The 25,246-nt window shown below is 37.9% G+C and overlaps 1 protein-coding gene across 3 annotated transcripts; it reads right to left on the bottom strand.

The window, feature by feature from the left end:
* Nucleotides 1-350: 350 nt before the first annotated feature.
* On the bottom strand, nucleotides 351-24,969 carry LOC114082260 (zinc finger protein 699-like). 3 transcript variants are annotated; one of them, XM_071603015.1, is made up of 6 exons: nucleotides 24,780-24,969; nucleotides 22,382-22,434; nucleotides 20,674-20,800; nucleotides 9,193-9,303; nucleotides 8,202-8,385; nucleotides 351-7,277 (listed from the first exon to the last, which is right to left on the bottom strand). In XM_071603015.1, exons 2-6 carry the CDS (start codon nucleotides 22,427-22,429, stop codon nucleotides 5,246-5,248), a joined length of 2,502 nt encoding a protein of 833 aa, XP_071459116.1. In that variant the 5' UTR covers nucleotides 22,430-22,434; nucleotides 24,780-24,969; the 3' UTR covers nucleotides 351-5,245. The 3 variants fall into 3 exon arrangements, with proteins under 3 accessions (XP_071459116.1, XP_071459115.1, XP_071459111.1); XM_071603014.1 differs by having other exon boundaries at nucleotides 24,860-24,969; XM_071603010.1 differs by lacking the exon at nucleotides 24,780-24,969 and having other exon boundaries at nucleotides 22,382-22,633.
* Nucleotides 24,970-25,246: the final 277 nt, after the last annotated feature.

Raw genomic sequence — 25,246 nt, 5'->3', positions numbered from 1 at the left:
AAAGAAAAAGCGGGGGGGTGGGGGGAAGAGGGGCAAGCCAGGCACAGGGGCACACACCTGTAATTCCAGCAACTTGGGAGCCTGAGAAAGAATTGTAAGTTCAAGGTTCAAGGCCAGCCTGATCAACTTAGCAAGACCCATCTCAAAATAAAAAGGGCTGGATATGTGCCTCAGTGGTAGAGTTTCCCTGGGTTCAATCCCCAGTACCAAAAACAAGAACAAGAACCAAGAAAAAAAAAATCATATATATATTTTGATAAATCATAAAACAAACACCAATATAAATACAGACATGATTTTTTAAAGTAGCATGTTGAACCTAGCAAAATGAAAAGGCTAACAGACCAAAATGTACAAATTTAATTTATTCCAGTAATACATGTTGTTTTACCATCCAAAAATCAAAGAATGTATAGTTCATTTTGTTAACAGAATTAAGGATTTTTTTAAAGACCCTGATACATGAAGCAAAGGCACTGGATATAATCCAATATCAATTTGTGATTTTTAAAAACATTTGACAATCCAGGAACAAAACAGAATTCCCTTAATTTGATAAAAGTTATCTATGAAAATTTACAAGTAGCGTTATATTTAATGGTGAGATGTTGACTACTCTTTCATACAGGAACAAGGAAAAGATATTCATTTTCATGACCTCTATTCATTAAATAAGACAACAAAAATAGAAGTTTTAGAAACCAGGTGAGAATTATTTGAGTGAGTTAAATTTATCTCACTAGCTATAAAGCTGATGTAAGAAAGATATTGTAAAGGTATGTACTAATTCAAAAATTAAAAATAAAAAAATTTACCAAGCAAAACACACCACGTATCTAGAAACAAATTAAACAAAGGCATTCAAGACCTCTACAATTAAACTACAAAATGCCTTCAGAAAAGTTAAAGACAACCTAGGTAAATGGATTGTTGCATCATGTTCATCAATTGAAAGATGCAATTCTGTAAAGATGTCAATTTTCCTTAGGTTATTCTATAAAATAGACCCTGAATATTTTTATAAAAATTAATAAATTCTAAAATGAGAATTTATTACTAGATTTCCAAAAATACTAAAAAGCAATACAAATTAAGATAGTATGGTGCTGCTGCAAGAAAAGACAAACAAACCAAAAGACATAGATTGCCTACCTAAGCAGAGGGAAAACATGATCTAGTGGATAAATCTGTACACATACACCTGAATCCCACCTCACACCCTATCAAACAAACAAAAATACTTGAAATGGATCACCAACCTAAATACAAGAAGTCAAACAATGAAGGGTCTAGAAGAAAACATAAAATATATTCATTATCTTGGTCTAGGCAAATACTTCATAAAGAACACTCAGATCTCTACTTATTTTTATGTTCTGTAAAGACTGAGAGCAATTTTTAGCAATCTAAAAGACATATGGCATCTGACATTCTAAAAGGATTTCTAGGAACAAACACTAGGTAAGTTCCTAGGCTTTGTATTTCCCTAAGTCAGCATAAGGTACAATATTGCCCCTATTTTGAGCCCCCACCTGCTCACAGCTGCCTCTCTCTCCTCTCCATGTGCATCATAACTGCCAGGGCTCTATGATTTAGGGGTACAAATTCTAACCTCAGTTTCTCAATGAGAAACTGGGAGCTGGTCCTAAACAAATCAGAGTATTAACATTCCCCTGGCCATGGTGGACAAATAAGCCATTAATCAGATTCCATTTTTTTTTTTCATTTTTTTATTATTAGTTGTTCAAAACATTACATAGCTCTTGACATATCATTTTCCTATATTTGATTCAAGTGGGTTATAAACTCCCATTTTTACCCCATATACAGATTGCAGAATCACATCGGTTACTCATCCACGTTTTTACATACTGCCATACTAGTGTCTGTTGTATTCTGTTGCTTTTCCTATCCTGTACTATCCCCCCCTCCCCTCCTCAGATTCCACTTTGATAATTATATTTGAACTGTTCAAAAAAGATGTCACTCTTCTCCCTGAAGCATTATCTTGGGAAGAAAGCAGCACAGAACTTCTGAAGCCTACTGTGAAGAAAACATCCCAGCTGGAAGAAAAGACAATGCAAAAGGATGCACAGCCAAGACACGGAGACAGACAAATGCACATCTTTTAGCCTCAGGATCCAGATTGAAGCTTAGTTATAGCCAAGGACTTTTTAGCAGCAAGGAAACACTTCAAAAGAAAAAAGGAAATAAAAATGGGTGAAATGCTTCAAAAGGTAGCCTAATAAAGATATCCAAATAACCAATAAGCACACCAAAAAGTACTCAATATCAGGAAAATGCATATTTCAACAACAAAAAACACATATCACCACACACTCTGCTGAAGAGCTAAAGTTAGAAAGTGTGGGCCCACTATGCAGAATAGCCAACACTCACATGCACTGTTGGGGACTTACTGGTGGAACCAACATTTTTGAAAATCTAAAGTATCTACCAAAACTACAATTCAAGTCTACCCTATCATTCAGTAATTGCATTCCCCACATATAGCATATACCAAGAGAAATAAGAGCAACCAACTGACAAACCAGACATTATGTTGAGTAAAAGAAGCCAAACATGTAACATGTTGTAGTTTTAACATTTATTTGAAAAGTGAGAAAAAGCACACCAAATCAAGCATAATAAGAGTTAAAATCCAATTTCCTCTGTGGAGTGATTATTGAGAAAGAGATGAATGAACTTCCTGGAATCCTGGAAATGTGTCCACCAGGATGTATACATCTATGTGAAATTACATCAAGCTGTACACAGCTTGCACATTAGTGTATGTATACCTTGATAAACAGTAAAAAGTGATTAAGGGAAATGCTATAGTTATTCTTCTAAGAGAAAATATAATTTTTAAAAATATTTTTAGTTGTTAATAGACCTTCATTTTATTCATTTATTTATATGCCATGCTGAGAATCGAACACAGTGCCTCATACATGCTAGGCAAATGCTCTACCACTGAGCCACAACACCACCCCTTAAAATACAATGTTTTAAAAAAAGGGAAGAGGTAGCAAAATGTACCTGAACCAGCTCATAGCATTCCTCCTCTCACATAAAGGCAGTAAAATCTTCCCTGTCTGAAGGTATCAAATATAAATCCTCCTCTACCAAAATAGGATGACACTTATCTGAGGCTTGCCTCAATTACAGTCAGGATAACTTCATTAGCCACAGCTCTACTCACTTTTGGGACCACGGTAGGCTTGTATAGACATCAATACCATAAGCAGAGTGAAGGATGGGACTGGACTGTGAGCATGATGACAATCCTTCTGCAAACTGGTCAACTCTAACAGGGCAGTGAAAGTGCCAGAGGAACTGCAATGAGAAGCAAAAATGCCAAAATGGCAACACCAGAGCTTGCCAGAGAAATCTAAGTTGTGTTTGGCCAGGATACAGGAGTTAATGGAGATGTTTGTGGAGGTGCAGCCCCTGAGGAGACTGAGGTCAAGCACTTAACATTCAGTTTTGAGCAAGTATGGATCAGGGCGTTCAATACTCAGAAAAATGAGCTGAAAACTGGGGCCCACAGGGTCCCTACTCATCTGTCTACCTATATTGTGGTCCTAAAAAGCAGGCAATTGTAGCTCCTTCCCTAAAGCCTTTCAAACTTCTTGCAAAGTTATTTGAGAAAACTATCACCTAGGATTAGAAGTGATTTTGGGAAATGTAGTCCTCAGCTATATCCAAATTAATATAACACACTTTATTAACTTAAAACATTAGATCAAAATTCCAGCCATGAGGGCTGGGGTTCTGGCTCAGTAGTCGAGTGCTTACCTAGCGTGTATGAGACACTGGGTTCGATTCTCAGCACCACATATAAATAAATAAAATAAAGATCCATCAACAACTTAAACAAATTAAATTTAAAAAGATTCCAGTCGTGAACAAACACAAAGAATAAAACACAAAACAGCAATCAGATGAGACTATACTCTTTCAAGGCCTTTGTACTAATTAATTTCTACTAAAAATTTTATTACACATGAAAAGCTTTTGATAGTAAACACTGATATTCTCAAAAACAGTTGGTACTCTTGAAGAAAAGGGGGTAATTATTGGGTAGGCAACTTTCAGTATCCAGACAAAGAAAAAGGTGAAGGCAAAGACGAAGACAAAGACGAAGAAGAAAAAGGTGCCCATGCTGTGAGTTCAAACTTAAACAATTAAAAAAAAAAAAAAAAAAAACACCACTTTCCTGCCTGCCCAAAAAAAAAAAAAAAAAAATGCACTTGAGCCAGACTCAATGATATATGCCTGAAATCCCAAACTTAGGAGGCTAAAGCAGAAGTCCAGGAGTTACAAGCCTGGACAACATAGCCAGGCGCTGTCTCATGGAGAAGCATACACACATGTACACAATCTCCCAAGAGTCCAAAAGACTTTGTAATGGAAATAACATTTACATCTCAGCTAAAGAAACTCGCCTCATACTCAAAAGTATGTCATACAAGCTGAAAAGGGAAACATATAACCTTAAATCTTCCTATTAGAAAACATTGGAAATCAATGACCCTCTAGAAGTCCACTTTAATGAGGCACTGATCTCCTTTTCTAGCTCAAATTTTGAATTCTCTTATACAAGAGTTGAGAGCCACCGCCAAGTCAAGATGGCACCTGACAATTTGCCAGGAGGAGTGGTTTGAGAAGTAATGCCAGTGAGCTACTAAGAGGATGAGGATTCCTTAATGACTGACTGCTGTATCTAGATGATGTTAACTGAGTTAAGCTGTGCCTAATTATTAAGATGATGAGGATTCCTTAATGACTGATTGCTGTAACTGGATAATGTTAATTGAGATAAGCTGTCTGTATTTACTTGGGTATATATAACTCTGCTGGTCTGAATACAGTGGCTCCCACTGTTTCAACTTTCACAAGTTGCTTGTGGCCCCCTGGCTACTTTGCACAGCCCAGCCAGACTGCGGCACAAGTTATGTTCAAAATCAAAAGGCTTTACCATATAGCTTACAAACACAGGGTTTCTCTCAGTTGTCCTCAACTATTCAAAAGAATAAGTGATAATCTTCTACTTTCTCACATATTATACTGTCTCCACAGTATGAGACTTCACAAAATGAGACTTCACAAATTGCATTAGTTCAGAAAAAGTCTTGCAGAGATACTGTTACTCCTTACATTTATATGTTGTCCCTTGTGTGAACTTTCAAATGGCTTCGAAAGTAGACTGGAAAATAAAGGCTTTCCCACATTCTGTACATTAATATGGTTTCTCTCCAGTATGGCTTCTCACATGCATCCCATAGGATGAGGGAGAACTGAAAGCTATTCCACACTCAAGACATTGAAAGGGTTTTTCGCCAGTGTGCATTCTTCCATGTATAGTAAGGGATGAATAATGTCGAAATGCCTTCCCACATTCCTTACATTCATAAGGTTTTTCCTCAGTGTGGGTTCTTACGTGGCTACTAAGACCTGAAAAACAAATAAAGGCTTTCCCACATTTTTTACATTCATAAGGTTTTTCTCCAGTGTGAGTTCTTCTATGTACTTTAAGATAGGAAGAACAAATGAAGGCTTTCCCACATTCCTTACATTCATATGGTTTCTCTCCAGTATGGCTTCTCACATGTATCCCAAAGGATGAGGCAGAACTGAAAGATCTTTCACACTCCAGACATTCAAAGGGTTTTTCTCCAGTGTGCATTCTTGCATGTATAGTAAGGGATGAAGAATGTCGAAATGCCTTCCCACATTCCTTACATTCATAGGGTTTTTCCTCAGTGTGGATTCTCATGTGGATACTAAGAGCTGAGAAACAAATAAATGCTTTCCCACATTTTTTACATTCATAAGGTTTCTCTCCAGTGTGAGTTCTTCTATGTACTGTAAGATAGGAAGAACTAATGAAGGCTTTCCCACATTCCTTACATTCATATGGTTTCTGTCCAGTATGGTTTTTCACATGTCTCCCAAAGGATGAGGGAGAACTGAAAGCTCTTCCACACTCCAGACATTCAAAGGGTTTTTCTCCAGTGTGCATTCTTGCATGTATAGTAAGGGATGAAGAATGTCGAAATGCCTTCCCACATTCCTTACATTCATAGGGTTTTTCCTCAGTGTGGGTTCTCATGTGGCTACTAAGACCTGACAAACGAATAAAGGCTTTCCCACATTTTTTACATTCATAAGGTTTCTCTCCAGTGTGAGTTCTTCTATGTACTGTAAGATAGGAAGAACTAATGAAGGCCTTCCCACATTCCTTACACTCATAAGGCTTTTCTCCACTGTGAGTTCTTAGGTGTTCAGTGAGGGATGAGGAATGACGATAGGCCTTCCCACACTCCTTACATTCATATTGCACATTACCATTGTGATCTCTCACGTGTGCTTTAAAGGATGAGGGACAACTGAAGGCCTTCCCACATTCCTTACATTCATAGGGTTTCTCTCTACTTTGATTGTTCACATATGTGTTCAGGAAAGTGGGAAGACAGAAGGCTTTTCCACATTCCAGACATTCATAAGGTTTCTGTCCAGTGTGTTTTCTCAAGTGGATACTTAAGGAGGAGGGGCAATAGTAGGCTTTCCCACATTCCTTACATTTATAGGGTTTCTCTCCGGTGTGTGTCCTCACATGTATAGTGAGTTTTGAGGAGTCACTAAAGGCCTTCCCACACTCTTTACATTCATAGGGCTTCTCTCCTGTGTGAATTCTTATATGTCTTTTAAGATGAGAGGAAGAGCTAAAGGCCTTCCCACATTCCTTACATTCATATGGCTTATCTCCACTATGAATTCTTTTGTGTTTGGAAAGTGATGAGGAACAACTAAAGGCCTCCCCACATTCCTTACATTCATAGGGCTTATCTCCACTGTGAATTCTTTTGTGTTCTGTGAGGTGGGAAGAACTACTGAAGGTTTTCCCACATTCCTTACATTCATACTTTGCCTTTTCACTATGAATTTTCATATGTGCTCTGAACAGGGAGGAACAACTGAAGGCCTTTATACATTCCTTACATTCATATGGTTTTTCTTCAGTAGGAGTTTTCATATGCTTCTTAAAACCACCAAGAAAATGGAAGGCTTTCCCACATTCCTCACACTGATAGGGTTTGTTTCCAGCATGAGATCTGGTGTGATTCTTAAGTGATGAATGAAACAGGAAGGACTTTCCACACTCATAGCATTCAAAGGATTTGACTTCAGTAGTTCTCTGGGGCATAAGATTTGAAATTTGTCCACATTGATTTTCTTCATTGTATTCACAGATGTTCTCTACCACTTGACTTTTAAAAATAAAAGACAGATTATTAGTAAAAAAATTTACCATTTTCAGTAAATATGTATGAGTTCTGCCCCATCAATTTATAAGCTAAAAGTTCTCAAGAACGCTCTTCCACAGCCAACATTGTCACTGAGCTTTTGACTTGTATGATTTTTCTGATAAATCTGTCAAACCAATCTATGTGTCAAACCTTCAATATCTCAGTATCATTTGTAGGAAAAACTACCTAGACAAAATTCTTGTGAAAGTACAATTTTTTTTTTTTAAGTTTGAATTTGAATCTTTATTTCTCTTTTTAAATTTATTTTTTATTTGCATGTATTCCATTAGTTATACATGATACCAGAATGCATTTTCATACACCATACATTAATGGAGTATAATTTCTCATTCTCCTGGTTATATAGGATGTTGAGTTACACTGGTCATGTAATCATATATGCACGTGGGATAATAATGTCCAATTAATACTACTATTATTCCCACACCCCCTCCCTTCCCCTCACTCCCCTCTGTCTAATCCAAAGTACCTCTATTCTTCTCAATCCCCCCCCCCCCCCCCCCGCGCATTGTAAATTAGCATCCACCTATCAGAGAAAACACTTCGCCTTTTGTTCTTTGCACCAGCTTCATCCATTTACTGGCAAATGCCATGATTTCATTCTTATGAAAGCATAATTTTTGACCTAGGTTTATGTTGAAAATATGTTTCTTTTTAAAAAATATTTTTTAGTTATAGATGCATGCAATATCTTTATTTCATTTATTCATTTTTATGTGATGCTAAGGATCGAACCCAGTCCTCACATGTGGGAGGCAAGCACTCTGCCTGCCACTGAGCCACAACCCCAGCCCCAAAATATGTTTCTTAAATCTCAAAATTGTTTCCTGATGCACTACCTTCTCTTATATGAAGGGCACTCACCTTAAACCTTTCTCATGGCTTTTGTTCCAATCATCCACACCATGGAACTCCTGGTTTTCATGTGAAATAGAGGAGCAGGAACCATTTCTTTTGAATCGCACTATTCTCTGTTCATTGGATATTTTTTCTCCATTGTTATCTTGAAGAGCAACTAATTCCTTAGTATTAAGTAGAGACTCAAAACCTGAAACGAAAAAAATTAAATAAAGTTACCTATGAGCAAAAAACTTTGAGCAGTGCAGCTGTTTCAGGACTTCATTATTAATAGGCACAAGGGTCAAAAGTAAAACAGTTCACTAAAAAATATTTCCATGAAACCATAGTATGGTAACATTACCATAGTATGGTAACACATGCTTGTAATCCCAGCTACTTGGGAGGCTGAGGTAGGAGGTTCACAAGTTCCAGCACAGCCTCAACAACTTAGACCCGGTCTCAAAATTAAAAAGGGTATGGGATATAGCTCAGTGGTAAAGCACTCCTGGGTTCCCCAGTGCTGAAAAATAAAAAATAGTTCTATGAAGAATGACAGTGATGGTAACATGACCAGTAGAAATTATTGGGACCAGAAACATGAAAAATTGGGCTTCATATGAATCAAAATGCATTCTGCTATCATGTATAACAAAGTAGAACAAATAAATAAATATTTTTTTTAATAAAAAGAAAGTTTATGTTAAAATTTTTCTGTTAACTTGATATTTCATATTAGTATAGAAAATATATTAAAAATGTTGATTAATAATTTTTTAACAATTAGTAGGAGAGGAAAACAGAAAGGATCAAATACACATACCAAAAACAAACTTTAAAAAAGCAAATACGGAGATCTTTGCCAAGAACAAGGAAAGTATGAGAGGACAGATAAACTGTCAAAATAGTCCTCTGAGGCATCTGTGGATAATGAGCCTCCTCAGACAAAACAAACTTTTGCTTCATTTCTATTTTATTTTTTTCTCCTCCCAGGCCAGTTTCTCCCAGGGATTCTTGCCTTCCTGGTGCTGCTCCGTACAGATGCCCTGGATAAGTTCTGTCTTCACTGTCTGCAGTTCCTCCGCTTGTCCCCACTGGGAGATCAGACTGGGTGTGAGTAGTGGGTACCCTGCACACGAGGAAAAGAATATCATGAGGGAAAGCAATGAAGAATCACAAATTCCATAAGATTGGGTCAAACTTTGGTCTTCTGATAATCTAAAAACAGAGAAGGATGAGTTTAACTGAAACAAAATGTCAAATCCATTGAAGAAAAAAAAAAAGGCAAAGGAAGGAGGGAGAGGAAAGAAGAAAGAAAAGAAAAATAGAGAAGATAAAAGAAAAAAAGCGGAGATGTGGGGGGAAAGGCAGCCTCTAATGTGAAAAACTGATCTGAATCAGACATAGTGACACAAGCCTATAATCCCAGGGTGGGATTGGGAGGCTGGAGAATCATGAAGTCAAGGCCAACCTCAGCAACTTAGCAAGATCCTGTTTCAAAGCAAAGAAAAACAAAATTTTAAAGGATTGGGGATGTAGCTCTTGGTAAAGTGCCCCTAGGTGTTCAATTCCCAGCACAGAAAGACAAAGAAAAAAACATTAATCTGGGCTGGGATTGTAGTTCAGTGGTAGAGCACTTGCCTAGCATGTGCAAGGTGCTGAGATTGATCCTCAGCACCACATAAAAATAAATAAAGGTCTAAAAAATTATAAAAAAAAAAAAAAAAAATGAAAGATTGACCTAAATTCACAGTGGAACCTCAATATTCTTATAAGCTGATCTGACACAGACAGGTCCAAATATATCAATGAAACAGAGTAGAGAGCACAGATACAGATCTACATAATTTGGGCCTCTATATCTGTGAATTCAACAACCATGGATAGAAAATACAATAGGAAAAAATTACATCTCTATTAAACATACTTTTTTTGTGCTTATGTCCAAATCAATAGAGTACAAAAGTAATTATGAATAAGATAGGATAGATAGTAAAACAGAAAGACAGTTAAGAAAATGCACTCCCCCATACAAAAAAAAAAAAAAAAAAAAACAGAGAGAGAGAGAGAGACTTTAAATGAAGAGGCTATTTCACAAAACTAACCTATAGAAAACATTACAGCCAACTTCTTTGTCCCAGGTGGCAGGAAAAAGGAGGTAGAGCCGACCTGAGTGAAGACTACAGACTCAAGGCCTAACTAATCAGAATGTCACAGACCAAACCAAGAGCCTTGGCACTTCTCCAATACTGGTTTAGCATAGGAGTTAACCAACAGTATTGGCACTTTTTTGAGACATGATTAGCATAGATACTGACCAACACCCTTAGTATCTTTCCAAGACCTGATTAGCACAGATATTGATGAATGCCTCATCCAGTAGCTATTTAAGTCCCTAGACTAGTACACTTAAGTGGAAACCTACTCTCAGGTTCCCCTCTCAGCCCCAGAGAGTTCTGCTTCTTTTCTTTTCAGTTATAGAAATACTACACCTTCACTCTTGCCTTCTGTTGTCTATGGATTTGTCTTCAAATTTGTGAATACGAACCTAGAAAAAAAAAAAAAATGACAGCCAGCTTCTGAGGTCTGCCATTGAGAGCTACAACACACTGCCCAGTAATACTGAAGAAGAGTCAGGTTCTGCCAGCTCTGACCCATGGAGCTGACCAGACAGGCTTTTCCCTACTGTGATTAGTTGCAATACTAAAATGGGCTCTCTTAGCCGCAGAGGCATATAACTTATGTGGACCTACAGACCAGCAGAGTGGAGAATCTGGTTTCATTTCAAACTCCAGTTTCAATTACATAGCACTTACATTTTGTCAGGCACTAAACATAATCAAGAGAAGATGTAAAGTATATGAGAGCTTAGGCTGTATACCAGGGAATTTTAATTAAGAGATTTTGACCATCCACAGATGTAGGTCTCTAGGAAGATACTAGTACCAAATCCCTACAGACCAAGCAAGAACTATGTAGTCAACTGACCTTTGACAAAGAATTGACAGCAATACAATAGAGAAAAGATAGCCTTTTCCACAAATGCTGTTAGAACACTGGACATACCCACATAAAATAATGAATCTATGCCCTTCACAAACATTAATTTAAAATGGATCATAGATCTAAATGTAAAACGTAAAACTAGAAAAATTGTACAAGATAGAAGGAGAAAATCTAGATGACTGGATTTGGCTATGACTTTTTTGATACTATATCAAAGGTATGATCGATGAGAAAGAGATTGATACAATACACCCCATTAAAATTAAAATTCCTGCTCTGTGAAACATAATATCTAGAGAAAGAAAAGATAAACTATGCCTAAAAGAAGACATTTGCAAGAAATTTCTCTAGTAAAAGGATGTTTCACAGAGATTTATCTGGTAAGAAACTATTTTCCTGTTCTTTACACAAAGAATGCTTTTAAAGAAAAACATTTATTTCTTAGTTGCACACAATACCTTTTTTGTTTATTTATTTTTAATGTAGTTCTGGGGATCGAATCTGGACCTCGCACGTGTGAAGCGAGCGTTCTACCACTGAGCAACAACCCCAGCCCAGAATGTTTTTTTTTTTTTTTTACATATTTTTATTAGTGTATTATCACATACATAATATTGCAATTCATTTTGACACAACCATACATGCATGGAATTAACGTGCTCCATTTCAATTCCCAGCACTTCTCCTTTCCTTTCCCTCCTCCCTTCCCCTGTCCCCTTCCTCTCCTCTACTGGTCTTCCTTCTATTTACCTATTGTTTAATCCCTGCTTTATAGACACACACAATAGTGAAAGTCACTGTGGTATATTCCTATATGTGCACAGCACAGTTTGGCCAGGTGCACTTTGCAGTCCCCTCTTTACCTCTTCCTGCTTCCTTCCCATCTGCCCCCTACCTATCCTACCCTTTTGATTTTCATGGGCTCCCTCTGCCCGTTTCCCTCGTATTTTGCTCAAGCTTCCACACACAAGAGAAAACATTGGACGCTTGGCTTTCTGAATATGGGTTATTTCACTTAACATGATATTTTCCATTTCCATCCATTTACCAGCAAATGCCATAATTTCATTCTTCTTTATGACAGAATAAAAACCCATGTGTCAATTGCTGCTGCCTCTGATTCTACTGCTGCCAGCCTGAGGTCACCTGGAGGTCTTCTTTCTGGGCTGCTACAGAAGCCAATGTTGTGCCCAGAGGTCTCTTTTCTGGAAATTGCCTGGTTACCCCTGACTTGATTCTGATGCTAACTCCATGGTTGCTGCCGCTGAATCGGAAGTCTGTTACTCAACCTCCACCTGCACCACCACCGCCACTGCTGTTGCGTCTGATTTCCCTACTGCTAGACTGAGTTCACCTGGAGGTGTTCTTTCTGGGTGCTGCTGCCACAGAAAAAACTATGGATGCAACTGAAGCCCACACTCCTGCTGACCCCTGGAGATCACCTGGTGACGTTGCCCCCAAAGCTGCAGTTGTAACTGCCAATGCAGCCGCCACTACTGCTGCTACCACAGCCTAGAGGACTGCTGCAGGGGAGATTCCAGGTTTGGTTGCATGTGGTGGCACCCATTTTGGGATACCAGCCAGGGCCTGGGACCTGGGTGCCAGCAGGTTTACCACCACAAGTCCCTCTGTCTGGGGACTCCAATCAGGACCTGCAGGTCCAGTGTTGGGGTACCTGTGGGTGTGGAGGACCCTGGGGTCTTCCTACTGAGAGTGTTAGTGGCCTGGGTATTGCTGCTGCATCTCTTGCTGTTGCTTGTTTGCATGAGTGTATTCCTGGTGGTCTCACTGCAAGTAGGAACAGCACTGAGATCTTGGGACTACAAATGGCAGAGCCTGAGGTATTTGAAACCCAGGTTTGTAGGCTAGAGACTAGGTTTGCAAGGGCTGATCTGGGTTTGGTGATCCCGAGAGACGTCACAGTCAGAGCTGAGAAACTGTTGAACACTGACAGAGACAGTTTGACTTTCCAGCAAGATTTATTTTATTTTTAGATTCACTAATCTCTCTACCATATTTGGAACAGGATGCTTTTTATGCTATTTTCTTTCCAACTTCTCTCCAATCAAAAGCCAATCTCTGTCGGATCCTCTTCCACTCTTCTTGTGAATTTTTACTTCTAGCTTCTCTCTTCCTCCCTTACAAATATTACATACTACACTACTCTGTTCTCTCATCCACCCTTTGAAATTGTAAACCATTTTAACAAAATTTCTGTTTATACTATAGATAGTTATTAAATTCATCATTTTGGTTTAATGCCAGAAAGCAGTAGTTGCCTTAGTGGGAGCAATTAGGTTTAAGGCTACATATTATATGCTGAGTAATATTGATATTGGTCTCACCATTAAAGGTGAGGCTCTGGAAACCTTCAGACACCTAGACACTATAAGTCTACAGGGTAGATTTTATGCTGCCTTAGATCCATACTTCTAGATGGGAAAACACACTAACAACATGAAAAAAACAAGGAAATAAAGAGCCCCAAACAAACCAAGATGCTTCAACAACAGAAGCCGCTGATAACACAGTAGAAAAAATGTCCAAGAAGGAGTTCAGATTGCATATAGTTAAATTGATATGTGAAATAAAAGGTAGTATGAGGAGTGAAATCAAAGAACATACAGTAAGTGAAGGACTATTTCAATAAAGAGTTAGAGATCATTAAAAAAAAAAAAAAAAACAAGCAGAAATCCTTAAAATGAAGGAATCAGTAAACCAAATTATAAATTCAATAAAAAGCATCACCAACAGAATAGATCACTTGGAAGACAGAACCTCAGACAATGAAGAAAAAATATATAATCTTAAAAGTAGAGTTGCCCATGAAGAGAAGATGGTAAGAAACCATGAACAGAACATCCAAGAATTATGGAATAACATGAAAAAAACAGATTTAAGAGTTATTGGAATAGATGAAGGAGCAGAGATACAAACCAAAGGAATGCATAATTTTTAAATGATATAATAGTAAACAATTGCCCAATCTAAAGAATGGAACGGAAAAATCAAATACAAGAGCCTTGTAGGACCCCCAAATGTACAAAATTACAGCAGACCCACACCAAGACACATTATGCTGGAATGACTAACACAGAGAATAAAGATAAAACCTTAAAGGCATGAGAGAAAAAAATCAAATTACATATAGAGGGAAACCAATTCAGATCTCAACTGATTTTTCAGCCCAGAACCTGAAAGCTAGGAGGTCCTGGAATAATATATTTCAAGCTCTGAAAGAAAATGGATGCCAACCAATAATTATATGTCGAACAAAATTAAGTTTCAGATTTGAAGATGAAATTAACACATTCCATAATAAACAAAAATTAAAAGAATTCACAATTAGAAAGTCTATATTACAGCGCATTCTCAACAAAATATTCCATGAGGATGAAGTGGGGAAAAAAAAGTGAAAACCAGCAAAGGGAGGATCTACACTAAAACAACACTCAACCAAATGAGAATCTAAGACAAATCAAAAACCAGAAAAAAATCAAAATGATAGGGAATACAAAATCAGATCATAATAATAACCTCGAATGTTAATGGCCTAAACTCATCTATCCAAAGACATAGACTGGCAGATTTTATTAAAAAGCAAGACCCAACAATATGCTGTCTTCAAGAGACTCACCTCATGAGCAAAGACATCCACAGGCTGAAGGTTCAAAGGATGGGGGAAAACCTTACCACTCAAATGGATTGTATAAACAAGCAGAGGTTTCCATTCTCATCTCAGATAATTAGACTTCAAACCAAAGTTAATCAGAAGAGATTATATATACTTCCCTTAAGAGAACATTTCATACCTCTTAAGGAAAGTATATATAAGAAGGATATAACAATTACAAATATGTATGCCCCAAACAATGGAACATCTATGTACATCAAACAAATGCTTCTCAATTTAAAGAGTCAAATAGACCACAATACAGTAATATGGGTGACCTTAACATACCTCTTTCACTATGGGACAGATCTTCCAAAACAAAAACTAAATAAGGAAACTATAGAACTAAATAATACAATCAATAATTTAGACTTAACAGACATATGTAGAATATTTCATCCATCAACGAGCTAATATACTTTCTTCTCAGCAGCATATGGCTCATTCTCTAAAACAGACTATAGCTTATGCCACAAAGCAAATCTTAGTAAATCCAAAAAAAAAAAGAGATAATATCTTGCATTCTATGAGACCACATGGAATGAAATTAGAAATCAACAATAAAATAAAAATAGAAGTAATAAATGGAGACTAAATAATACACAATTGAATGATGATGTATAGTAGAAGAAATCAAGAATGAAATAAAAAAATTCTTAGAGGTAAATGAGAACACTGATAATCATATCAAAATCTCTGTAACACTATGAAGTCAGTATTCAGAGGAAAGTTCATTGCATCAAGCGCATTCATTAAAAGAATGAAAAGTCAACAAATAAATCACCTAACACTACATCTCAAAGCCCTAGGAAAAGAAAAACAAATCAACACCAAAAGCAGTAGAAGACAGGAAATAATTAAAATCAGAGCTGAAATTAATGAAATTGAAACAACTGGAAAAACTGACAAAACATAAAGTTGGTTCTTTGAAAAAATAAATAAAATAGATAAACCCCTGGCCATGCTAACAAAGAGAAAACTCCAAATTACTAAAATACAAGATGAAGAAGCAAATATCACAATGGACACATCTGAAATACAGAAGACAATTACAAACTATTTTGAAAATTTATACTCTAATAAAATAGAAGATATTAAAGATATCAACAAACTTCTAACGATATGTGACCTACCCAAACTGAATGATGAGGTCATACATGCTTTAAATAGATCAATTTTCAAGTAATAAAATAGAAAACACCATCAAAAGCCTACTAACCAAGAAAAGCCCAGACCAGATGGACACTCAGCTGAGTTCTACAAGACTTTTGAAGAAGAATGAATACTAATACTCTTCAAAGTATTCCATGAAATAGATAAGGAGGGAACCCTTCCAAACTCATTCTATGAGGCCAATATCACCCTGACACCAAAACCAGACAAAGACACACCAAGGAAAGAAAACTTCAGACCAATATCCCTGATGAACATAGATGCAAAAGTTCTCAAAAAATTCTGGCAAATCACATACAAAAACATATTTAAAAGATAGTGCACCACGATCAAATGGGATTCATCCGAGAGATGCAAGGTTTGTTCCATATACAGAAATCCATAAATGTAATTCATTATATTAATATACTTAAAAACAAGAATCATATGATCATCTCAATAGATGCAGAAAAAGCATTTGACAAAATATAGCACACTTTCATGCTCAAAACACTAGAAAAACTAGAGATAGTAGGAACATATGTCAACATTGTAAAAGCTATATATGCTAAACCCAAGGCCAACATCATTCTAAATGGAGAAAAATTGAAAGCATTCCCACTAAAAACTGGAGCAAGACAAGGATGTCCTCTTTCACCACTTCTATTCAACATCATCCTTGAAACTCTAGCCAGAGCAATTAGATAAAAGAAAGAAATTAAAGAAATACAAATAGATAAAGAAGAACTATCACTATTTGTTGATGACATAATTCTATATCTAGAAGATCAAAGAAATTTACTAGAAAAATTCTAGAATAAGTGAATTCAGCAAAGCAGCAGGATATAAAATCAACACCCATAAGTCACACACATTCCTATACATCATCAAGAATCCACTGAAAGAGAAATTAGGAAAACTAACCTATTCACAATAGCCCCCCCCCCCAAAAAAAAAAAAAAACTGGGAATCAATCTAACAAAAGACCTCTACCATGAAAGCCATAGAACACTAAAGAAAGAAATTGAAGAAAATTTCAGCAGATGAAAAGATCTCCCATGCTCCTAGACAGGCAGATTAATATTGTCAAAATGGCCTTACTACCAAAAGCATTATTCAGATTCAATGCAATTCCTATTAAAATCCCAGTGACATTCTTCATAGAAATAGAAAAAGCAATCATGAAATTTATTTGGAAAAATAAGAGATCCAGAATAGCTAAAGCAATCATTAGCAAGAAAAGTGAAGCAGGTGGCATCACAATACCAGATCTTAAACTATACTACACAGCTATAGTAACAAAAAGCAGCAGGGTATTGGCACCAAAATAGACTTGAATCAACCAATGATACAGAATAGAGGACACAGAGACAAACCCACATAAATACAGTTATCTCCTACTAGACAAGAATGTCAAAAACAATCACTGGGGAAAAGATAGCCTATTCAACAAATGATACGGCAAACACTGGAAATCCATATGTAGCAAAATGAAATTAAACCTCTTATCTCTCACCCTGCACAAAAAATCAACTCAAAGTAGATAAAAAAAAACTTAGGCACTAGAACAGAGACCCTATGCCTAATAGAAGAAAAAAATAGGCCCAAATATTCACCACATTGGATTAGGATCTAACTTCCTTAACAAGACTCCTAAAATGCAAGAAGCAAAGTCAAAATAATCAATAAATGGGATGGATTAAAATTTAAAAGCTTCTTCTATCAAAGGAAACAATTAATAACGTGAAGAGAAAGCCTACAGATTGGGAGAAAATTTTTACCACATTCAACTCCAATAAAGCATTAATCTCTACAATATATAAAGAACTCAAAAAACTTGACAGCAAAAAAACAAATAACCCAATCAACAAATGGGCTAAGGAACTGAATAGACACTTCACAGAAGAAGAAATACAATCAATCAAAAATTTGCATTTCTTCTTTTTTTTTAACAAATAATCTTTTTTTTTAATATATTTATTTTATTTATTTATTTTTACGTGGTGCTGAGGATCCAAACCAGGGCCTCGCACGTGCTAGGTGAGCTCTCTACTGTGCTAGGCGAGCTCTCTACCGCTGAACCACAATCCCAGCCCACATTTCTTCTTTTGAAAAATCTGTTTAGTCCCTTTTGCCCATTTCTTGACTGGGTTATTTGGTTTTTGTTTGCTTTGGGATTTTTGTTTGTTTGTTTGTTTGTTTTGTTCTGCTGTTGAATTTTTTTGTTCCTTGTATATTCTGGATGTTAATCCCCTGTCAGAGGAGTAGGTGGAAAAGATTTTCTCTCATCCTGAAGGCTGTCTCTTCGCACTTTATCATTTCTTTGGCTGCGTTATACAAAGAAATCTTAAAGATCAATAATAAGAGAACAAAAAAATACCATAAAAATATAGCCAAAGACCTAAACAAACACTTAAACATATACAGACAAATGGCAAGTAAAAAAGTAAAAGTACGCTCCACATCCTAAAATCACCCAGGAAAAACAAAACAGTGACACACCTCTACACGCCTTTTTGAACAGCCAAAATCCAGAAAATTGACAATGCCGAATATTGGCAAAAATGTAGAGAAACTGGAACTCTCATTCATTCCAAACTGGAATGCAAAATGGTACAGCTACTTATGAAGACAATCTGGTGGTTTCTTATAAAATTAAAAATACGCTTACCATGGGGCTGGGGCTAGCGCTCGCCAAGCACATGTGAGGAGCTGGGTTCAATACTCAGCACCACATAAAAATAAATAAATAAAGATATTGTGTCCATCTTAAAAATAAATACTAAAAAAAAACACCCTCTTCCTACCATATGATCCAGCAATTAAATTGTGTCCCTTGGCATTCATCCAAGAAGTCAAAACTGCACACAAAAGGCTACACATGTTTACAAGAGCATAATTCATAGTTGTCAAAACCTGAAAGCATCCAAGATGCCCTTTAGTAAATGGGATGATAAATAAACTATGGCACATCTATACTACATAATGTTATTCAACAGTAAAAGAAAAATCATAAAAAGACATGAACGAAACTTAAATGCACATTACCGAGTGAAATAGGCCAATCTGAACAAGCTACATACTATATAAATTCCAACTTTATGACATTCCACAAAAGATAAAAAATATACAGATGATACAAAGACCAGTGGCTGCCAAAGGGTTAAGAGAGAGTAAGGGATTAAAAAGTGAGAGCACAGAAAATTTTTAGGGGAATAAAACTACTCTATATATTACTATGATGGTACATGTCATTGCACATTTGCGCAAAGCCATGCAATGTACAACACCACAAATGAACCTTAATATAGGCTATGGACTCTAGTTAATGATGAAGATGTGTCAATGTACATTCATTATTTGTAAATTAAACATGGACCATTCTGGTGGAAGATGTTCATAGTGAAACAAGCTGTCTGTGTTGTGAGGACAGTAGTTGTTAGAAATCTCTCTACCTTCCACTTAATTTTGCTTTCAAACTGAAACTGCTCTAAAAATTAAAGCTTGTTACTCTGGGGCATGGTGGTGCACACCTATAACTCCAGCTATTCAGGAGGCTGAGGCAGGAAGATCCCAAATTTGAAGCCAACTTGGGCAACTTAGCAAGACCTTTTCACAAAATAAAAAAGAGCTGGGGATTTCGCTCAGTGGTAGAGAGCCCCTAGGTTAAATTCTCAGTACCACATAAACACACATATATATACATACATATGTGCAGACGTACAAATGTACATACACACATACATTTTTTTAAAGCCTATTTTGAAAATGTTCACCCATATTCAGAATGTTGCCTTATATGGAAACAAGGTCTTTGTCAATATAGTAAAGTTAAGATGAGGTTATTCTAGATTAAGATGGACCCTGAATCCAATGACTGATGTCCCTATATGGACAGAGATTAGAAATAGGTACACAGGGAAGGTAATTGTGGAGACAGAGACTGGAGTGATACATCTATAAACAAAAAGGACTGCCAGCAACCACCAGAAGCTAGAAAGAGACAGGGAGGGACTTTTTCCTTAGAGCCTTTAGAAAGAATATAGCTGTGCTGACACCTGGTTTCAAACTCCAAGATGCCAGAAACATGAAAGAATAAAAATTTCTATACTTTTTACCCACCAGTTTATGGTACTTGTTCATAGAGAGCCTAAGTAACCAATATAATCTACCCCATAGACTCATCTCTAAATCATCCAAAAAGCACAAATTCTCTAATAGGTACTTTCTAACGCCCTCTTATTAAGACGCCCCTCGACTCCCCATGGGTATGTTCTCCCATGACTCCAAAATAAACCCCGCTTATTTAACTTACAGGTGTACTCCTGGTGGTCTCTGGGTAAAGGGCATTCACAGCAGTAGAATCTTCAAAGGTCTCAAATCACAAACTCTCCCTGTGCCCCAGAGAAGCCCCTCAATGCCCACACATTCAATACTTAATAAGTCTCAAGGCTTTCAACCACAAAAAGAAAAAGAAAAAAACAAGTTTAATATGCCCGTGTTCATTTTCATGAAAAAGCCTCCAGATCGTAAGCACCCTGTGGTCAGTGACCACTTTTGTCTTATTTACTAAGTACTCCCACTCCTCAGCACAAATCCTGGACAAGGTCAACTAGTAGATAAAATTGTTTTCTAAACCACTACATGAACCAATATTGCCAATCTTACCTAGTGAGACCAGGTTCTGGAAGGTTTCCAGCATCACATCTCTGTAGAGGCTCCTCTGAGCAAGATCCAGCAAAGCCCACTCCTGCTGGGTAAAGTCCACAGCCACATCCTCAAAGGTCACCGAGTCCTAAAAGATGCCACAAATTCTCTTCAGAAAGGTACAATTCCTCCAGTGTGTGCGAGGTGATGGGTGAGGCTGACAGCACTGGGGACCTGAGAATCAATTCAGGGGAGGTTCAGAAGATTCTGTGGTCTCCCCGAATCTATGTCAGGACTCCGTCAGCAGATCTCTTTCCCTTTCTACTCACACATACTTAGAGACTGAACAAATCCTGTCTAAAAGCCAAAATACTTCTAAAATACTACATTAGTTTCTTTGCAGTTGATGGTAATGAAATAAGAAAAAAAAAAATCAAAGTTATTTTCCTTCGAACCTGCACAGAACACTGGATATTAGGTATGTGGGTAATTTTCCACAAACATCAAGCAGTTCTCCAACAGACACTAGCTAGGTTTCCTGTTATTCAATAACATTCTTACACTATCTACATGGACAGCTTCATCCCACAGGTTGAGGGCTCAGTCCCACAAAACTTCCCTATACTTCAAGCAACATAACAACTAGTACATTGTCATTTATACTTCTGACCAAATGGCTACATCTCAGGGTCCCCACTGTACCCTCCTTCAGTTGGCTAATATGCTGGGATGGCTTACAGAATCTCAGCAAACACTTCCTTGTGCTTATGGTTTGTTATAAATACAAAGAACTATCCAGATAAAGAAATATATATGGCATAGCAGGGTAGGAAAAGCTGCAGAACTTCCATGCCTATTGGGGTGCCTCGTACCAGGAACCTCTATACATTCAGCTATACAGAAGCTCCCTAAATTCATTCTTTTTGGGTTCTCACAGAGGCTTTACTAGAAAGCATGGCTGATTTAAATTAGCAATTTAAATAATCAATTTAACCTTCAGTACCTCTCAACTTCAAGGTTAGTGGATAGGGCTGAAGAGTCAAGCATACCTTAGTTCTTCTGGACCAGCAGTCATCCTGAGGCTATCTGTCCTGGTCACCAGTCATCATACAAAGCTACTCTTATCACTCCAGACATTTGAAGGGTTTTAGGAACTCTATGCCAGGATATGGGACCAAGACCACATATTGGACAATATCATATTATTCTTTATTCAGAAATTCTTCCTTATTCAAGAATAACTTCACCTGCTACTTTATTCCTATTAAGGCATTGAGCACAACATCAAACTCAGGTTTAAATCTTGATGAGGTTTTAATGAATGAAAACACAAAGAGTGAATGGGAACTTTTCCTTTTTCCCCCCTCACAATCCTGAGAGGCCCAAGAGCCTGCACATCTTTCAACTCAGGCCCATAGCTGGCTCGGTTTTATAGTATTGTGGCCAGGGCTCACCAAACTATAGCACATGCACTTACTCTAGCATATCACCTACTTAAAGTAAAGTTTTATTGCAATACAATAAAACATTTATTTATGTTCCTCTAGGAATATTTTTTGTATTAAAATGACAATTTCCTGTAACAGAAATTCTATGACCTTCAAAACCTAAAATACTTACCATGTGATCCAAAAAAAAAGAAGCAGATTGCTAACCTGTGCTCTAAAATAGCAGCAGGATATCAAATGAAATAGAAATATTCTTTTAGAGCATTATACCTTTTACTTACCTGCATCATACTCTTCTGTAATCCAACACTTATTCTTTCTTCCTCCATGTCACCTTCATAAAGAAAAGTAAGACACTGAGAAGTTATAGGTAAGACAGAAGCTGACATGGGAATCCAACCCTCCAGAGAATTCCCATACTCATGAGCCTGGATATTGTAGCACATCAATTACCAGTGACAACTCAAAACACATACCATGACTCCCAAGTAAATACAAACTGAACTTGTATGAAACTGAAACAATCCTTTCTCCCCTAGAGAAACACTCTTACCCTTGTCAATGACACAAAAGAGGTTAATAGTAACATTTTATTAGTAAATTAACTCAAGTCTTAAGAACATCTGGCTGTTCATTTCCCCATAACAAAAAGCATAAAATGTATCAAGTGGTGCCTTCAACCCTAAGAATATATATTCCCTGACTCATATCTAAGAAACCACTAATTTATTTAAACACTAGGCTTCTTGGGGCTCCTTGACCAACATTTTTACTTGTTTACCATTTTACAGGATAATAGGCATTACTACAAACCCCTGAACACTGCTGTCATCCCAACCCCACCCAATGGGCACCACAAAACCTAATTTCTGAGAAAGAGAATCAACCTATTTGTTATGGTTTGAATCTGGGATGTCTTTCAAAGCCTCCTGTGTTGAAGGCTTGGTCTCCAGTGCTGCAGTGTTCAGAGTTTGGGCTTGGGGGAAGTGATTGGATTATAAGGGGTCTGACTTCATCAGTGGATTAAACCATTTTATGGATTAAGAGTTTGAATGGACTACTGGGAGGTAACAGGAACTACAAGAGGTAGAATCTAGAAGAGATGAGAAAGAGGAAAAGGAAGAAGTAGTGGAGGTGGTGGAAGTGGTGGTGGTGGTGGGTGGTGAAGGTAGTGGTAGAAGAGGGGGAGGAGGAAGAAGAAAATTTCATTGTATCCAGTCATTAAAAGAATCATAATTAAAACATGCACAAGGAAACAGAAGTTGCAAATTGTTTTACAGAAATTTTCACAAAATAAGTGGGAAACTCATAATTCCAGTGTACAGAGGGAAGGTAATTTCCTACTTTCAACACCAGAAGGGTACAACTAAAAAATATGCCAGATCACAAACAAAGTACAAATAATACAAAAGTATTGGTAAGAGTTGAGAAATGAACAATAAGTATAAATCACAATTTAAGTTCATTTCATCCTAGGAATGACGGATGCTTAAAAACTGAATCACAAAAAAAAATAATAATAATAATAATAATAAAACTGAATCACTGGGACTCAGTGGTACGGTGCCTTACTAGTGTTGAGTCCTTGGATTCAATCCTAGCACCACAAGAATAAAATAAACAAAAATTGAATCACTGATTAATGAAATTCACAGTATTCATAGAAAGGTTATTTGACATATTCCCTTAGACACAAAGCAATGACTAATCTATTTCAGTGTACATTGCTAATAATAACTTAGGCCATTAGAAAGGATTAGATTTTATACGTTAAAAAATGCAAACATTCTATTTAATAGTGAAATACTGATTAATTTTCTCTGAAATCAGGAACAAGGCAAGAATGAAAATTATATGCTAATCTCCATTCAGCTGGGAGTCCTGGCAAGTGCAGTAATTAGAAACAAAAAAAAAAAAAATGGAAAACACAAAGATTTAGGAGGAAAAAAATTCAAACTGGCACATTTTCTGTGCAAAATTGAAAGAATCTATAAATAAGTGACCAAGCTTTTTTTTTTTTTCCCCTCCCTGCATTTTGCAGTACTAGGGATTGAACCCAGGGGCACTCTACCACTGAAGTACACCCCTGGTCATTCTAATTTTTTGTGTAGAGATAGGGCCTGCCTAAATTGCTCAGACTGCCCTTGAACTTGGGATCAAGTTCTACCTCAGCCCCAAGTAGCTGGGATTACAGGCGTACACCACCGCGCCAGGCTAAAATGTATCACTTTATTAAGGATGAAATGCACTTGCCTAGGAGGCGGGTTAAAAGTATTTTAAAATCAGCTCCCTCTTGTGTACCTGAATGCAATGTGTCAAACATGCCCCAGGCCCCTGGGGAACTCTCAGACCCGCGCTAGACAGTGAGCGAGGCCCAGGGGCAGCGGGCCGAGCTCACCCCACGCTGGGTGTGTGCAGACCAGCAGACTCGCACGAGGCTCCGGACCGGGACCCGGACGCAGGCTAGGCCTCTGCTCTCCGCAGGGAGAGGTCGCGGGGCTCTCCAGCTCCGGCCGGCAGGAGACGCGCCCGACGCTGGCGAAGCCCGGAATCCCCGATGCGGTCACCGGGACGAGCTAGGCGCCGGCGGAGCCGACCGGACTCTGGGCCGCGCGGCTGAAGGGGGCCCTGGGACAGCGAACGAGAGGAAGCCAGCCTTCCGCTTCCCGCGGCCCATACCTGGATGGCGCGGGGCCGGGACGGATAGGATGCGGCGGCGGAAGAGAAGAAACCAGCCTTCCGCCTCCCGCGGACCATACCTGGATGGCGCGGGGCTGGGACGGATAGGATGCGGACTGAGGCAAGAATATATCTCTCACGCGGGCTGCAGCCTAAAGTGTCATGGCGGCCTCAAGCACACAGTGAGCTACCTCGCGCGTGCGCAGACGCGCTCTTCTGCCTCCCGCTACCCCCTCCCCATTCTGAGAAACGCTCTGCGTAAGGGGCGGGGCTTCGGGAGCTGGGCGGGCCCCGGCTCAATCCATCAGCGCGTAGAACGAGCTAATTTTCCCTGGGCTTGTAGGTAAAAAGAGAACCAGAACCGTGGACGAGGCTGGGGAGGGACCAGGCTAGGCCGGCCGAGTGGACTCAGGTGAGACCAGATCAAGGGTCCTGGCTTTTAATATTCCAGAGGTTGGGTCTAAGAT

This window comes from Marmota flaviventris, chromosome 1, assembly GCF_047511675.1.
Source record: "Marmota flaviventris isolate mMarFla1 chromosome 1, mMarFla1.hap1, whole genome shotgun sequence".
Classification (NCBI taxonomy): domain Eukaryota; kingdom Metazoa; phylum Chordata; class Mammalia; order Rodentia; family Sciuridae; genus Marmota; species Marmota flaviventris.
Note: the sequence above shows the minus strand (reverse complement) of the source record. Positions and strands in the feature narration are given on the sequence as shown.

Bases quoted from the DNA above. Each gene is read 5' to 3' on its own strand.
- LOC114082260 (XM_071603010.1), bottom strand. From the start codon at position 22,546: ATGTGCTACAATATCCAGGCTCATGAGTATGGGAATTCTCTGGAGGGT. The intron at 8,386-9,192 runs GCAAGAATCCCT...TTTTCGTTTCAG, and splicing joins TACGGAGCAGCACCAGGAAG to GTTTTGAGTCTCTACTTAAT. The intron at 7,278-8,201 runs GTGAGTGCCCTT...TATTTTTAAAAG, and splicing joins AGCCATGAGAAAGGTTTAAG to TCAAGTGGTAGAGAACATCT.